General features: G+C 40.4%; 1 protein-coding gene across 4 annotated transcripts in view; it reads right to left on the bottom strand.

The window, feature by feature from the left end:
- Positions 1–15,884, bottom strand: part of Mcmdc2 (minichromosome maintenance domain containing 2) — a 34,784-nt gene extending 18,900 nt beyond the window's left edge. For 3 of the 4 annotated variants that reach the window (XR_014997373.2, XR_014997374.2, XM_085677308.2), the window contains exons 1-9: positions 15,813–15,884; positions 13,041–13,231; positions 12,826–12,956; positions 12,693–12,752; positions 9,447–9,642; positions 8,715–8,837; positions 8,498–8,602; positions 5,877–6,002; positions 3,330–3,567 (exon numbers count right to left, since the gene is read on the bottom strand). Coding sequence is in view for 2 of the 4 variants with exons in the window: in XM_085677308.2 (XP_085533434.2) it covers positions 3,330–3,567; positions 5,877–6,002; positions 8,498–8,602; positions 8,715–8,837; positions 9,447–9,642; positions 12,693–12,752; positions 12,826–12,956; positions 13,041–13,134 (1,073 nt within the window). In the remaining 2 variants the exon portion in view is untranslated. Of the gene's footprint in view, positions 1–3,329; positions 3,568–5,876; positions 6,003–8,497; positions 8,603–8,714; positions 8,838–9,446; positions 9,643–12,692; positions 12,753–12,825; positions 12,957–13,040; positions 13,232–15,704 lie in introns of all 4 variants that reach the window. The other variant, XM_085677309.2, reaches the window with a different exon arrangement.
- Positions 15,885–17,449: the final 1,565 nt, after the last annotated feature.

The following is a 17,449-nucleotide window of genomic DNA, read 5'->3' as shown; positions in this document are numbered from 1 at the left end:
CTTAATTAATAATTGATTTTCAGAGTTCATTACATGTCAGAAACATTGTCTAAATTGAACTCAATACAATGTCTATCTATCACTACATATATGAAAGCTGATATTATATCTGGACAATTTACGGTATAGAGAGACTTAGAGAAATAACTTACAATGGGGTAATTCTAAAATAACTTCTTAGGACACCAGAGGGGAGTATTATGCCCTCTTAGAAAGGGATCAGAGAAAGCTATAGGAAGGCAATATTTGAACTGGATTGTCATTTTCTAGAGTATTTCTTTTCTATACTCCAGATTTGTCCCTTAGGTCTGTCAGTGTCCTATCTTGACTTTTCCTGCTGTTTCTGTACCATAACAACCCCTGCTACATCTTCTCTTTTGTTTTTAATATTGTTGTTAACTGCTTCAATGCCTTCAACTCTCAAATACAAATTCTGAGAAAGGAATGTTACCTTAGTTTAGGGTTATGGAGAATCTGAGACATCCTCCAAGCACTCATGTGTTGGAGTTGGTTGGATTATGGGCTTGGGTGAAGTGCGTGGCTCCTGGTGGCTCTTACCTGATCAATGGATTTACCTCCAGAGATCCACAGTATGATGGCAGATTTAGGAGGTAGGGCTCTTAAGTAAATGGGTCACTATGGGCATTTCTGAAAAAATAGACCGTGTCTTGGGCCCCTCCCTGTCTCTCTTTCTCTAGTTCCTGTCTGCCAAAAGCTGAGCTGTTTTCTCTGCCACCACATAGTGCCTCACCATCAGTCCACAGCAAAGGAACACGTAAATGATAGACTAACATTGTGAGCAAAAATGAATCTTTTGTCTTTTGAGAATTGGTTTTCTTGTGTACTGAGCACAGCAGTGAAAAGCCTGTCTAATGTAGCTTCTTTAAAATCCTGACCACAAAAACTGCAGCTTTTTGATGCAACCATCTATGATGAACAGACACAGACATGCAATGCAAAAAGAGCCAGGCAGTGTTCCTAACTGTAGACAGGCAGATGCCAGAGCATGTGTTCAGAGGATACAACATCACAAAGGATTTAAACATAGTCAGGGTATGTAACAGAGGACTTAGGAACATTTCTAGACCGAAATGAGCAGCGGTTCTAAGCTGTGGATCATATTTAAATCACATAGGGAGTTTTTTTTCAAACAAAATTTTAATACCCATTTCTACTCTTCAACTACTTAAAATAGGATTTTTAGAGGTGGTATACATCTTTTTTTCTTCGCTTTTTGATATAGGGTTTCTCTTTTTAACAGACCTAACTGTCCTGGAACTCACTTTGTAGACCAGGATGGTCTTGAACTCAAAGAGATCAAGACCCCCGACCTCTACCTCCAGAGTGCTGGGATTAAAGGCTTGGGCCAACATTACCTTGCAAGTATCTTATATATTTTGAGACAAGCTCTTAATATTTTGTCTTGCCTGACTTCAAGACTGAATAATCAGGACTGTATACTACTGGCCTAAGTATAAGACAAAAAAAATTCTAACAGAAAATAAAGTTCAAATAGATTTACACTTAGTTTGACAAACATGGTACTAGAATCATTAAATAAAGAAAGAAAAGTCTTCTAACTAATGAAACTGCATAGGAAAAACATCAATTTTCACTACACTCTACACCACGTACAAATGTTAACTCAAGGGCCAGTTGGACAGTTTAGTGAAGACACTTGCCTGGCAACTTGAGTTCAATCCCTGGAACACATGCTAAGGTGCAAGAAGATAACACCACAGAGTCGTCCTCTGACCCCCTCCCCCCCCGCCGTGAACTCTGTGGGATGTGCACTCCTCCCACAACATGAACATATTATAGAAAAGAGACCTGACAAAAGCCCAAAATATTATACTTCTAGAAGGAAAATAAGAAATTTTCACGACCTTCGGGTAGGCAAAAATTTCCTAACTGGAACCCAGAAAACATGAAACCTAAGAGAAAATAAATTTCAAAGTTGAAATGTCTGCCCATTACAGACATGTTTCAGGAAACTCATAAATAGCAAGCTTTTGGAGAAGAAATCTCAGTCTGCTCATGGGACAGAAGTGCATCTAAACAGCTTACCTAAAAAGTGAGAAAACACAAACACCACATGAGGCACAGATGAACTCAGTAGACATTAGAGAAGTGCTGGTTGGAGTCCTGAGGTACCATTTCATTTGTACTGCAAGGGCTCATATAAAAAAGATCAACAACACCAAATATTGGTAAGGATAGAGACAAACAGAATCCTTACATTGTTGGCAGAAATGTAAAATGGCCAAAGCAGTTTTGAAAAACATTTGGTGGTTCGTTATATAATTAAATGTGCATCAACCTTTCATCCAGCAATGCTAGTCCAGGTCTTTAGTCAAGAAAATGAAACACTCTACAAAATTATACAAGAACGTTACAGCAGGGATGGGTATGCAGCTCAGTGGTAGAAGGTTTGTCTATTACACACCAAACCCTGGGATTGATTCCTATCACCAAAAAGTTAAAATATTCAGAAGTTTATTTATAATAGCCACACATGCACAACTCAGATATCCGTCATCAGGAGAAGAATAAAAACATTGTGGCATACTCATATTAATGGACTTCCCAATAAAAATGACAAACTACTGATTCATATAAGCAAATCAGTCTTAAAAACACATGAGCAAGATGACTGTACTCAGAAGAGAACACTTGTTAATGTCAAATTCAAGAAGAAGAAAATTAGACAGGTGTGGTGCATCCTTTTAATCCCATCACTTGGGAGGCAGAGACAGGTGGATCTGTGAGTTTGAGGCCAGCCTGGGCTACAGAGTGAGAGTTCCAGGACAGCCAGGACTACACAGAGAAACTCTGTCTTGGAAAAGGAAAAAGAAAAGAAAAGGAAAATACAAAGGAAAGAAAAGAAAGGAGCAGGAAAATTATCTTATGGTAATAAAAAATGGAAGAAAGACTGAAATAAATTATCAGAGCAATATATAGGGAACCTGTGTCACTGAATGGAATCTGTCAGAAAAATAAGAAAATGGCTGCTGAATCCTAGATGGAGGATTATTTGAAGGTAAAAGCAAAATCCTGAGTTAAAGAGTGTGGGGCAAAGCAGCCTGGGGACGCATCTGTAAAGGTCTGACTGGGGAAATGGGTTGAAATTTTGAGGTTATGTTCTTAAAATATTAAAACCAAATATTTCAGTTCTAAACGCATGTTTTAAAAGTTTTGAACTTTCTTAAAACTATTAAACATTTTCGTATTTGGATGAATTCTAAATAATCATAGTAATATCCATAGAAAGAATTTATACAAATCTGTGAGCAATATGTAATTTGAGAACTTCCTGACACACATCTTACCTATCTACAAGCAGAGTGTCAGTGGTTATAATTAAAATATCTAAGCAGTCTTGTGGGTCCCTGTTGCCATCGCTTGTCTGTACTAGACCCATCAGCAAACAGAGTTTGAGCAAATTGTAAGTCCCAGGGGGAACAATCTGTGCTGCAAAGACGTTGGCAAGTACTGCCGTGAATTTCCAGCATGAGGCAGAAGTCAAGGACAGGAGACATCTAAAGTTGTCACTAATTCCTGAAGGAACTGAAAGAAAACAAAAATAACGGATATCTGATTTCATTTGTCCAAAATCATATCAAAATATAGTTCTTCCAATGTGCCATACTCAAATTTTACAATGTTGTGATTGGTGGTCGTGCTTGTCCGTCATTTTGTATCTCGGTCCTCGCATGCACCCACACGAATGGCTGTCAACTAGGGCAAATCATTTGTTCTCCTTTGACAGTATTTCTCCTGCCCACAGATACTGGGTGTCAGGCTCTGTAGGATTTGTATTCTCTTACTTTGAAAACACTGTGCTATGTTACACTATAACTTGGTGCGGGAGAATTATCTGTATTCTGTCAATCATGTATTTTAATAAAACGCTGATTGGCCAGGCAGGAAGTATAGGCGGGAAAACCAGACAGGAAGTAGAGGTGGAGCAAAGAGAACGGGAGTATTCTGGGAAGCAGGAAGCTCCCTCCGCATTCCTGCCCAGACCACGGGAGAGGAAAGATGTAAGCTGTCACACTGAAAAAGGTACCAAGCCATATGGCTAATGTAAATAAGGATAATGGGTTAAGATAAGTCATAAAAACTAATAAGAAGCCTGACCTAATGAGCCAATCAGTTTATAATCATATGGAGTCTTGTGTGTGATTTTCTTTGGGCTTGCCGGCTGTGGGGTACTGGGCGGGACAGATACCCCAACAAGCTGGCCCTTCATGTTACAATAACTTTCTCAGATTTCTCCACCCTGATCCTATCCAACTCCTGAGAATGGTAAGTGACAGAGGAGAAGCTTGGCATGGCTGTCCCTGCTCTCTGCCTGGGCTGCTCTCACAGTAGGGACCTCCTCTAATCACACATGCCATGGACAGGAAGGCCTGTCTTAGGCTAACTCCTGTCACACAGTGGTGCTTAAATCTGTAAACTCTTAGAATTCAACACAAGAAGTCACTTTCTACCTACATTTCAGTTTTATTTTGCTAACAAACCAGTAAGTTGTGAAGTACAATGAAAATGGTCACCAAATTGTTGATTTCTTTAAGAGTTTCTTTTCTTTAAGAATTCTCTCCAAGATAAGCTGAAAGATCTAGAATTCACTTGCCTTTAAATTCAAGTTGGGCTTCTATTACTGCAGATTCTTAACTTCCCACTCTATTCAAATTTAACCAGCCTTTCCTATGAGACTGGAAGCGAGTGGAAAGGTAGGGCTGCTCTCCATTTGCGGTTACGTAATGCTAAGTCATGTTGGGGCTGTTCAGGGACACTGGTGGTTAGGAAGGTGATATTTGAGTCCCCTTGCCTGTATCTATTCTCTTTCCCAGGACCCAGGAAAGAAAAAGGCAGTGCTTACTGATCTCTTCCTCAGACCACAGCAGTTACTTTGAACTTACTGAGGAAATGAATCTCTTAACTCTTGGTAACCTGAAAAAGTTTCTGTTTCTTACTACATGTACCCCAGGTTGACCAAGAACTCATTAATGTGGAATGTCCTTCTGTCTATGTGTTGCCTTTATTTGTTGATGAATAAAGCTGTTTTGACCAATGGCTTAGTAGAGTAAAACCAGGCAGGAGATCTGAACAGAGATAGAGAGAGTAGGTGGAGTCAAACAGATGCCAGCCAATCGCTGAGGAAACATAAATGAGGGAATGCCACTGCTACATGGCAATACATAGACTAATAGAATTGGGTTAATTTAAGATGTAAGAGCTAGCTAGGAATATGCCTGAGCTATCAGCCGAACAGTGTTGTAATTAATAGAGTTTCTGTGTGATTACTTGGGTCTAGGCAGCGAGGAAACAAAAACACAGTCTCTGTTTACAACTCATGATCCTCCTCCTGCCACCAACCATAGACTTGTCAAGTATACACTACCATGCTCAGAAAAATGTCAGAAACAGTTTTCTCACTGTTAACTTACAAAAAGTCAGTGTAAGATTTAGTTCAAGAAAGCTCCTCAATTTCATCAAGATTGTAGTTACATTATTTCCTTCCTTAACGACACTTGGATGCAGGGTTGCTTCACTGGATAGTTTTGTGCCTTTTATTTGGAGGTAGAACCCTGCTGTATAACTCCAGCTGAGCGGCACCTCATTATGCAGCTCTGGCTGGTCTAAGCCTGTGCTCAGCCTCTCAAGTGCTGGGGTTACCTGTGTGTGCGTCCCCACACTTGGCTTAGTGGCCATCTGACTGACCACCTACCATACAAACTAAGAGGGGACAGCCTGATGCTGTCTTACCATGTTTCTACTGCTTGGGAAAGGGCCTAGCACAGAGGTGAGCAGCACTGTTTGCTGAATTCATGGACTTTAACATATGTGTTAACATATGTGCTTTAGCTTACCTTTTGCTGTGTAAGGAGTGACACTATTTGCTTCTACACAGAGAGCAGTTTGTGAAGTTTTGATACAGACTGGAATTCCAATAATTTTATATTCATTTCCTATTTTCATTTTATTCACTAGTTCATCTGTGGTTATTAAACACAAAATAAAATAGCATTTTATTAATAATAGCACTAAATGAAAATTGCATATCATTGTATGGCTCACACATCTGGAACCAGTGACAATTCAGTAGCCGAGTTACTTTTGTTCAGTATGGTATTCATATGCAGTGGACCAATAATGAAAACCAAGGTCATTTTATTGCTGATATATGTTAATATTTATAAGTAATATGAATTAACTTCAAGAGGCATGTGATACAGAAACTAGGTTAATGAAATATTCACCTATAATGCAGTCAAGAGGAAAAAATGGCATTATGTATAAGATAAAACATTTTTTGATTAAATGCTAAAGAATGTAAATAAGCTGGGCATGGAAGCGTGGAATGCCTGCCATGCACTTTATTGGGCTGATCACATCTGTAACCTCAGCACTAAGTGGTCTAGTGGGGAGACAGGCCATACCTGGAGCTCATGGGCCAGCAGCCTAGCCCCTGGATAAGCACCACATTCTATGAGAGACCCTGTTTCAAGAACAGGGTGGAGAGTGATCTGTAGGATCTACAGAACTGACATGTACATGGCCACAGGAACAAGTACATATACTACAAATACCACACACACACAGACACACACACACCCTCCTTTTCTCTCCCTCACCTCTCCTCTCACACCTGAACAAAAGCACTGAACATCTCAAGCTAACCAAACAAACAAAAAAAAAAAAACACAACAAGGATGCAGAATTACAAGGGTCATCTCTCCAAACAAATACTTCTAATTTCTCAATTTTTAGCTTAATGAGAAGGGTAAAGCTCCATTTTTTTTGTCACAGCTCTAGCCTCCTCCCTCGGGGCCTGATCCTGCGAGTGATGTCTGCTCCATGGCAGACAGGTAGCTCCTTGTACTTATCCATCAGTTCTCAGTGAATAGCCATAGGTGATGGCATTCTCATCTTTAACAAATGTTTACTATGTGCAGCAAAATCCCAAATCTCTTCTTTTATGATGTTCATATCCTAATACATTTCTTTTGAGATGGGGTCTCACTGTGTAGAGCTGGTTGGCCTGAAACTGGTTATGTAGATTAGGCTGGCCTTGAACTCACAAGTGCCCCTGAGTGATGGGATTAAAAGCACACACTGCCACACCTGGCTCCATATTCTAATATGAACACAAAGTACACACATACAGAACAGTGTGACGTCATTACTATAAAGAGGCCATGACCCTGGAACTGGGCAACTCCTGATAGATGACTGGAGTGGGTGCTGAGAGCTGCCGTGGGAGTATTCAGCAGGTGACAACTAGTGCTCAGCAGGCCGACCCACCAGACAAATGACTCTGTGGAAAGCCCTACTAGGGAAAGTCTGTGGGGTCGTCATTGGCTGTGGAAACCGACTGCTCCTGTCTGTAATTTCTCTCATGTGTCACTTAATTCCTTCCCTAAGAACTGCTATGGGTGTTTCCCACTGCTTGAGTGTTTAGCTCATGCATGTGTTCCATCTATTGGGTACATATAGCTGTGGATGGTCAGGAGGGTGATTTCTGCTTAATCTGTATTACTCTGATGAATAGAAATAACACTATGATATTTTTCATTATTCAGACTGACATAGGAAAGCAGTAGTTTTCTTGGCCACAAAGACAGTTAATTTTAGACTTCAGAACAAATTCAAAGCAGACTGGTTGCTCCAGGAGATGAATATCTATGGTTGACCCTAGAGAAAAATCCATGAGGTCAGTTTTCCAGGTGTTTGCTAATTCAAGGTCAGAGTTTGAAGCAACTTTAGGAGCCATAACTTTCTCAGCAATTGACTTTTTGCACACAGTTCCAGCCTCAGTTTATGTTACAAGCTCAAGGTTCAGCCAACTGTTTACTTTCTGCCTGAGAACTCTAACCATTAGGATATGTGCACGGAGATGTATGCATATAAAGAGAGAAATGTAGCTATATGTAAAAAATGTAGCTGTGTAGAGACAGAGGTTCTCAGAGAGGATTATTTAGGATGAAGTAAAAGAGAAAGTTACCATCAGAAAGCATGTTTCTCCTTATTTACCCATCAGCTAGAAAAGTCTAGCCCTTGCAGCATTTGTGGGTTTTTTTTTTTTTTTTTGCATACCCTGGTGCAGACTGGAGTGGGCTGTCTCTGACTCTTTGGCTTTCTCTTGTGACCCTTTTCCTCCTATTGGGTTACCTTGTCCAACCTGGATATTAGGGTTTGTGCCAAGTCTTATTGTAACCTGTTCTGCTGTGTTTGGCTGATGTCCCTGGGAGGCCTGCTCTTTTATGAAGGAAAACAGAGGAGGAGTGGAACTGGGGGTAGGGGAAATAGGGGAGCTGGGAGGAGTTTAGGGAGGGGAGGCTGAAGTCAGAATGTAATGTACAAAATAAGAATAAATAAAAGAAGAAAGTGACTTTCCATTCTTAAGTTGTCAATATGACTATATGCGAGCATAAACAAGAGTCCATATTTTATAGCAAATTGTTGTGAATTCAAACAGAATTTTACATACCTCTTAGGAAAATACTAAGTGACTGAAACCTAAATGGTTGTTTTTTACAATCTCCTTGAAAAGCATGAAGTGCTTTTGTGGTAATGATTTCAACTATCTGTTTATCTTAAGGTAAAGAACAAAACATTGTTAGTAGAATACACATTCAATTTAAGTTTCCTATTATAATACAAGAGACTGTTTTGAAAATTATCACAAAATGGTATTTTTTTTTTACCACCAAGTACTCTAAATTTTCTGTCTTCTTGAAGTGAAGATGAACACAGATTGCACAAAAAGTCATTTCTTACTGTTGCAGATTCGGTAGCACCAGGCACATGGACTCTTATATACTGAAATCCTGAAAGAAAACAGCGGTGAGCTAAACTGCTCAGATTTAGCTATCTTCAATCATTTAAATTACCAGTTAATGTTATTGCATGCTTTACTTATTTATTTGGATAGGTTGTCGCTATGTAGCCCTGGTGAGACCGGAACCCCTGTCTCAGCCTCCCGAGTTCTAGCAACACGGCTGCTTCTTTCCAAGCACTGTGCTAAGGCACTAGTAACAGGGGCATTTAAAACACAGTTTCCGTATGTGGCTGGGAAACGTAATTTCAGGATATGGCATCATTTGCAGAGTTCAGAGTGGAGAGAGGAAGCATCCAACTCAACCAGCTTTGAGGGTCAGTGGGAAAGATGTCTCACAACAAAAAAGGGCTGACTAGGTTAGACCTCAAACACAGAGGAACTGCATGAGCAAACGGTTCTCACTTGCTCTTCCAGGATAATGTAACACTGACTAAACTGTGGAGTGCAGGAAAAGACTGTTTCAAGATGATGCACAGTAAACATATAAGTGGTAGGAGACACCAAAATATCTCCGTTTATTACACTTTGATTAGTCAGCAATTTAAATATGGTTTGGTAGGAAACAGTTTGGCTTCTCATTTCCCATTTGAACACAGACCTTTGGAAAGAGGGCAGGCTTCATCTGAGCAGAGGAATCTTGCACCTTGTGTGTACTTGGTTACAGTTGTCATTGCAATCACAATTCCTTGCATCATATAAAATCTCTGAGATGTAGAACTAAGTGGAAACTCACAAAGGTCAAGACTATAACTTGGCAGGGCTGGTAAATGTGTTAACTTCAGCACAATACTGATCTGATAAGAACACAAAAAGGCTATTAATAAAACTTGTAATCCAATTTGACTTGCCTTATCATATAGTAAGAATACTATGCAGTTTGTTATTGTTGCTATGTACCAAATATTAAACCAGATAAAACATGAAGTCTAAAATACAAATCCTATAGCATTTTCGTTAAAAATATTACAATGAACTTATTTTTCCTTTAAAATATTCATTCTCTGGATATGTGTACTAAAAAAACAATGTGAACCCAACAATTCTGGAAACTTTAGTGCCCAAATTGTGATCTCAAAATATTAATTCTCACTAAAAGGAATCAGAACTCTTCAGTAGGAAATTAGTGATTCCAAGTCTGGGACAGAAAACACAGGAGATGGCACTGGGACATCTTCTTCAAAATTTTTTTTAACAAATTGTACTTATTGTACACATACATATACACACACACACATACATACACACATGCCACGGCACACATGTGGAGGTCAGAAGACAATCTGGGGATCAGTTTTCTCCTTCTACCATGTGGGTCCTAGGTATTGAATTCAGGTAGTCACTTGGGGGCAAGTGCTTTTACTTGCAGACAGACTAAAGAGTCCATCAATTCTTCCTTATTGGTCATTATTACAGTTACTGCCTGCTTTCAAGTCATTGCTCTTCAAAAACCTTAAAAAGGAAAATAAACAAATATTTATCTTCCCTTTCCCAAACAAATTCCCAAACAAATTTATTAACCAAATAAATAATGATAAATAATAATTTATTTTATTTTCATTTTTTTCAGCACTAGAGATTAAAATTGCCCATGCTAAGCAAATGCTCTTTTACCCAGCTACATCCCCAGGCCAGACAAAATTTCTTTTATAGAATACTTTGAGATAATAAATTTAGAAAGGGTAGCAAACTTAGAAAAATAAAAAAAATACAATTGCTAACAAAATAATAGGTTCCAGGTATTCGAAAACCATGAGGTGAAAGTTGATAATTTTGTGGGATCATAACATCTGAACCACTGATAAACTGTGACATCACTAAAATTGGTATCCATTTGGTGTAAGAGGTCCTTCTGTTTGTGTGTTGCTTTCATTGGCTAATAAATAAAGAAACTGCCTCGGCCTAGCTGATAGGGCAGAACTTAGGTAGGTGGGGAAGACAGAACTGAATGCTGGGAGGAAGAAAGGCAGAGTCAGGAGAGAGAAGCCATGGATCCTCCACCTGAGATGGACGCTGGTTAGAATCTTTTCCAGTAAGCCACTGCCACATGACGATATACAGATTAATAGAAATGGATTAAATTAAGATGTAAGAATTAGCCAATAAGAAACTAGAGCTAATGGGCCAAGCAGTGTTTTAATGAATACAATTTCTGTGTGGTTATTTTGGGGCTAAGCTAGCCGGGCGGCCGGGATGAGCAAGCAGGCCTCTCTTTGCAACATCCATTATGTTCTTAGATATGGAATACATAGCACCATGTAAAGTGTTGTTAAAGTGAGCTGAATCCAGACCTGAGCCTCAGAGTCATGTCTTATTTTATACACACACACACACACACACACACACACACACACACACACACACAGGTGTATGTGTGTGTGTGTATGTATACATATATGATACAGGGAAATAACATAAAGTATAAAAAGTAATTAAACAGATCCATATTCATAATATTTTATAGGATAATTAACCAGTTTCTTTTAAAAAGTCAGTGTTAAAAAGGAAGCACTAGAAGGAAGTAGACGCAGAAAGCTGTACAGAAGAAACAGCTGCAGTGTGCGAGCCTCGTTTAGATACTGAGTTGCCTTTCTTTTCAGGGTCGGGGGAGGTTGCTTTGCCTTTTTATTTGTTTATTTCTGAGATAGGCTTTAGGAAGTGCAGTCTGGCTTTACTCTCTGTGTGGCTGAGGATGACTTCCTGTTTTCCACCTCCTAAGTGATGGGGTTACAGGGTATGGGCTGCTGCATCCAGGCCTTGTGGGCTCAAAACCAAACCAAACCAACAACAACAAACTCTTCAGATAAAAATTGGAAAAATTAAAATATAGACTAGATATTAGATGATATCAAGAAAGGTGATGAGGCCACTGTAGTTACATAAGAAAATACAACAGGTTTTAGAAGCTGATACTGAAGCATGTATGGGTGAGATAAAGGACTTCTGGGATATGCTTTAAAATAGTCCAGATAAAAACAGATGACGCACATACACTGTATCACTGAGTCTGAGACAGATATGTGGAGGCCCATTGTATTAATTTCTTTACTTTTGAAATGGTTATAAAAATGTTTACTCTTAAAAGTGATAGGTTATTTGGAAAAAATAAAGCATATTAAGATATTTGTGGTTAATGTTGGCTGTCAACTTGGATTCAGTAGCACCTAGGGAATAATAGAGTACACTGGTATTATCGGGAGATGATTAACCATGGGAAGCCACCTACCCTGAACATGGGTGGGTCATCATGGGAAGAAGAGCTGTCCTGAACGTGGGTAGCACTGAAACAAATCTCCCTCCTTCTCATAGTTCTGTCAGATATGTTGAAAAGGCATTGAACATCAGATGCACAGACCTGTGAGATGGCTCAGCAGTGAGAGCTCTTGCTGATAGCCTGACCTGACTTCCATCCCGAGCCCACGTGGTAGAAGGAGCAAACCCGGACAGCTCCCCAGTGTTCTCTGACCCACAGACACTAATGATGGGAGAAGCATGAGCATCCCTCAAATAAAATGACAAATAAATGTAAAAAACAGAAAAATCAGACATAGAAAACGGTATATTGAACTTTGGAAAATGTATTCTATTTTAAAACATTTATATATTTTTTATGTATGAGTGTTCTGCAGGCCAGAAGAGGGTACTGTATCCTATTACAGATGGTTGTGAACCACCATGTGGTTGCTGGGAACTGAACTCAGGACCTTAGGAAGAATAGTCAGTGCTCTTAATTGCTGAGCCATTTCCAGCCCCAGAAATGTGAAATACATTTGGGAAAACATTAATTTATAAGTTATTTTGAAAATTTGTAGTGAGTTTTCAAAACTTCAAGTTAATTAAAACTTACTTGAGTTTCAGTTTGTAACTGCCCAATTAATGAGAGAGTCTTGACAGCCACGAAGCAGACCTGTGGTTTCAAACGAGCAAACAAGTTACCAAATTTTCCATTGGATGTGGGAATTGTTTCTTCCTTAACTTACTGATTGAAAAACTTGAGCAGCTTTTAAGGGATGATGTAAAATGTGATTTCCAAGTTCAGCATCTAATTCGACAACATCAGAGGGGTTTACTAAAACACTGAACCGATAGACAGCATAGCTTTGTTTTGAATCTGTGAAGACAGAAATGTGAAAGTCAGGACAGATATGTGTGGGAACTTGTCGGAGGTTCTTGACAGCCGCCTTTGCTGACATACCATTGTAGGACTTGCAGTCATCCATAAACTTTTGAAGGCCCCCACTTCTGTCAAGATAGACAAGGGCTGCCTCTTTCATTTGTAGATTTGCCATTGTCTCCTTGCTGATAGTCCTCTCTGTTATTAGCGGGTTAACCACAGCTGGTGGAAGGGATTACAAGTGATGAAGCCCATATAAAAAATGAGGAAACCTAGAAACAAAGTAAAGCTTATTTTTGAAGACCTCTATAAAACTCACAAATTATTAAGACTTAAAGTTGAGAATACAACTAGGTAAACCTTCTGGCTCTAAAACCTTCCACTTGAAGGAGAAACAAAACCTTTCAACTAAACCCAGACCTCACATAAGTAAGCATGTATCACTATGTACCACTGAGTCATTCTTCCATCCCCAAGTAACAATTTAATCAATATTTAGTTATGAGGTAAGTTAAAAGACCACAAACTTAACAGGATACTCAAATGTCTTTCTAGCTCAAGTACTCCAAAAAAAAAAAAATGAAAATTGAAACAAATAATTTTAGGTGATGGTCATCCCATAGCTGAAGGATGAATGTGATATAAATTGTGTCATAAATTCATTCTGGGATGACTCATTGGGTAAAGAAGCTTGCTTCCAAGTCTGATGAGTGAGTTTGATCCCTAGGACCAACATGGTAGAAGGAGGGAACCAGCTTTAGTAAGCTGTCCTTTGATCTCCTACACTTGAATACGTGCGTGCACACACACACACACACACACACACACACACACACACACACAGAGAGAGAGAGAGAGAGAGAGAGAGAGAGAGAGAGAGAGAGAGAGAGAGATGAAAGCCAGAAAATCTTTAGTTGAAGAAGACAAAGACATCGAACGATTAAGGCCTCTTTCACCTTTGAGTCTTTGTCAGGAACACGCATAGAACATTAAACTGTAGAAGCAGAGAGGGGAATATAAACAACTTGAGCAGGAAACACTGGTTAGAAACAAGATATGCTAACAGTCACTGTGATGTTTAGGATGTTTATTAGGAATGATATAATTATATATCATTATATATTAGAAATATATATATATATATACATACATATATATATCATTATATATTAGGAATGATATAATTCCTGCCTCCAAGGAATCCAATTTAGAGAAGTCAGAAATAATGACTAATACATGTATCGAATCATTATCAACTTGTTGATATCTACTATTTATTGGCTAACCCACTTTCCCCAGGCACCAGGAACACACAATGTCAGACCTATCCTTTCTGAGCCTATAGCAAGTTCAGCACCTATGCAAGCAACCATGTGATAACTTGTAATAGATGTATGGCCATGTCAGTGACCACAGAACATGGTAAGTGAAATACGTCACAAAATCTGGCCATCCTCATGCATGGGCCATGGCGTTTTTCTATTGCTTTGGACTCTTGGTTGATGACAGGGGGCTAACAAAAAAGCTATGCACTCTACTTTGAAGGGATAAAGTGAGTTTCTCTGAGAACCTAAATACAAACTGCTGTCCTGGAGAGTTTGCCTAGCACACACAAAACTGGGTTCAATCCTAGCACCATCAAAACAAACAAACAAACAAAGTTGGCTCTCAGTCAGAATTACTAAAAGGGGGAGAGTTTTCCAAAAGTAGCGACTCGCATCCCCATTATGAGTCATACGTCATTGAATTCACCCACTTAGTACTTGAAGTTCAGAATACTTTTGAAATTTTGGAAATTAGCTTCTTCCTGTTGTCTGTCTGGAGAATACTTTAAAACAGCAAACAGTCAATAATCAATTTTCAACTAGTGTTGTATTTCTAAGAGATGGATGGACCAGTCCAGGATATTTGGAACAAAATGGATTGGAGGGGATGAATTCTACAATTTTATTTGTTTATTTATTTATTTATTTAGTTTCTTGAGACAGGGTTTGTCTGTGTAGCCCTGACTATCCTGGAACTCACTCTGTAGACCAGGCTAGCCTTGAATTCATGGAGATCCACCTGCCTCTGCCTCCCAAGTGGGTGCTGGGATAAAGGCCTACACTGCTATGGCCCAGTGAGTTCTAGAATTTTAAAGACTTTGTTCTGGACCTCATGCCCAACCTGGACAACAGAGAGGAAACTATTAGGTCGAGGCCAGATGGTGGTTGCATACTTTCAGGAGGCTGGGCAGACAGTTCAAAGCTAGTCTCCGTAGCTCAGGCTATGTATGAGCTCTTGGGTAGTCTGAGTTGGACAGCAAAAACCCTGATTTGAAATCAATGGCTGCGATACCCAAGGCCAGGTTTCATCCCAGCGCCTCCAAATATGGGAGTTTTCAAGCAGCAACCAGCCAGGTAGGAAACGGGGAGACGAGGAATTGGGTCTGGCATTGAGGGGCTTCATAAGATGGACACAGAGCTCAACCGTCATCTGAGAAGTCTTGCTGGGTATGGTACCGCTTGCCTTTAACCCAGCACTTGGCGGGCAGTCAAGCCGGCTCAAGGCCAACTCGGTCGGCTGAGTGACTTCCAGGACAGCCAAACAAAACACAAACAACTCACACTCACACACACTCGTGTCTTGGGAATGGACGCATTTACAAGTAGGGAATTATGAGGAGAAAAGGACACAGAGCGGGGCGACGGGGATAATAACAAGTCTTCCCTCCTGTCAGGGCTGAGGAGACCAAGGCTCACACACCTTAGAACTCAGCCGCGAGAGTTCAGGCTCGCAGGTCGTGCAGCCCCCTCAGGAGACCCCGGTCCCCGAGAGCCCGGCCACTCCGAACACCTCTGGAACACTACCCACCTGAGCCGCAAGACCCGCGCGGTCTGCAGCGGGTCTCCTGCGCACGCGCACGCGCACTCCCCCGACCGTTGGCGGGGGCGGAGTCTGCCGGGAGCTCCGCCCTCCGTCACCAGGGCAACCAGTCCCACCCGCACCACTTCAGTGTGGCCTGTGTTAGTTAATACAAGGACGTTTGATATCTGTGTTAAAAAACAAAAGATCAAATTCTGCTGGTGGGGATGCGAAGTAGCATTGTAAACTTTGGAAACAGAGGCAGACTCACGGGGCCGATTCCAAGAGAATTGAAAACATTTGTCCACAGAAAAGCTTGCACATGTAAGCTCAAGCTATTGCTCCTAACTGTCCTGACGTGCACGCCTTAGTACCCAACTAGCACCAGTGTCAAACAGCCGTGGTATAGCAATGCACGACAACACAATAGTTTTCAAATTAAAAAGAGAAGTGCTCGCACCATATGGATAGCTCTTGCGTGCACTGTGCAAGATGAAAGACACAAACGTCACGTGTTGTATGATCCAGGATAGGCAAACATGTACTTGAATTTGTGATTACCTAAGACTTGGAAAGGGAGCGGAAGAGAAAGTGACTGATACTGGGTAGGGGATTTTTTTCTCCCTAAAATTGTGGTAAAATACACAATAACAGAATGTACTATTTTAGCCATTCTCGAGTGGAAGCTGAGTGGCATTAAATTCACACTGTCGCAGAACTATGACACTGTTTCCAGTACACTCTTTTCATCTTCCCCAAACTCGGTACACATTTAGCTTTTTCCCAAGTGCCTGTCAATAACCTTGTTTTGGCTTCTTGAAATTGGCTACTCCAAAACTCAAAAATGAAATCATACAGCCTTTGTTGTCTTGGACCTTTTTGCATAGGCAAACTTCGAACTCACAATTTTGCCTCAGCTTCCAAGTGCAGGCCTATAGATATATTTCACTATATCCAGCTAATAGTGCATTCCTAAGCAGATGAGTTGTACAGTATAAGAATTAAAGGTTAATAAAATTTTTACCAAACAACAAAACCACTAAAAATGGTGCTGGCTCAAGTGTACTACTTGGCATAGCAAACCAGGGAAAAGGTTTCACTCAGGAGGAAATAAATAACTAAATAACATATGTATAATATTAAGTTGGGGGGCTGGAGAGATGGCTCAGAAGACCTGAGTTTAATTCCCAGCAACCACATGGTGGCTCACAACCATCTGTAATGAGATCTGGTGCCCTCTTCAGGCTTGCAGGTAGAATACAGGCAGAACATTGCATACATAATAAATCTTAAAAAAAAGCTTAGAAGAAATATTAAGTTGGGGGCGTCACCCCAGCCCTCTAACACCCCTATATCCAAGAAGTCTGGGATGATTGGAAACCCCTGGCCTGGGCGTTGCTTGCTCCAGTCCGGACTCCAATGCCCAGCCTGCCAAGCGCTGACCCCTCCCCCAGGGAGGGTCGGGACCACTCCCACAAGCTATTTAGGCTATGGCCAGAAAAAGGGACAAGTGGTTTCAGGTTTGCTTTGGGCTCCTCTTCCCGCCATGCTGTCTCGGTCCACCCGAGAGTGCTGCATTTATTAAACACGGGCATTTTAATTCGGTCTAATCTGGTTTGATTGGAGTTCTCTGCGGAGAGGCTCTT

The sequence above is a fragment of the Myodes glareolus genome, chromosome 16, assembly GCF_982192425.1.
Source record: "Myodes glareolus chromosome 16, mMyoGla1.1, whole genome shotgun sequence".
Taxonomy (NCBI): Eukaryota; Metazoa; Chordata; class Mammalia; order Rodentia; family Cricetidae; genus Myodes; species Myodes glareolus.
This window is presented reverse-complemented; position numbering and strand designations above follow the sequence as displayed.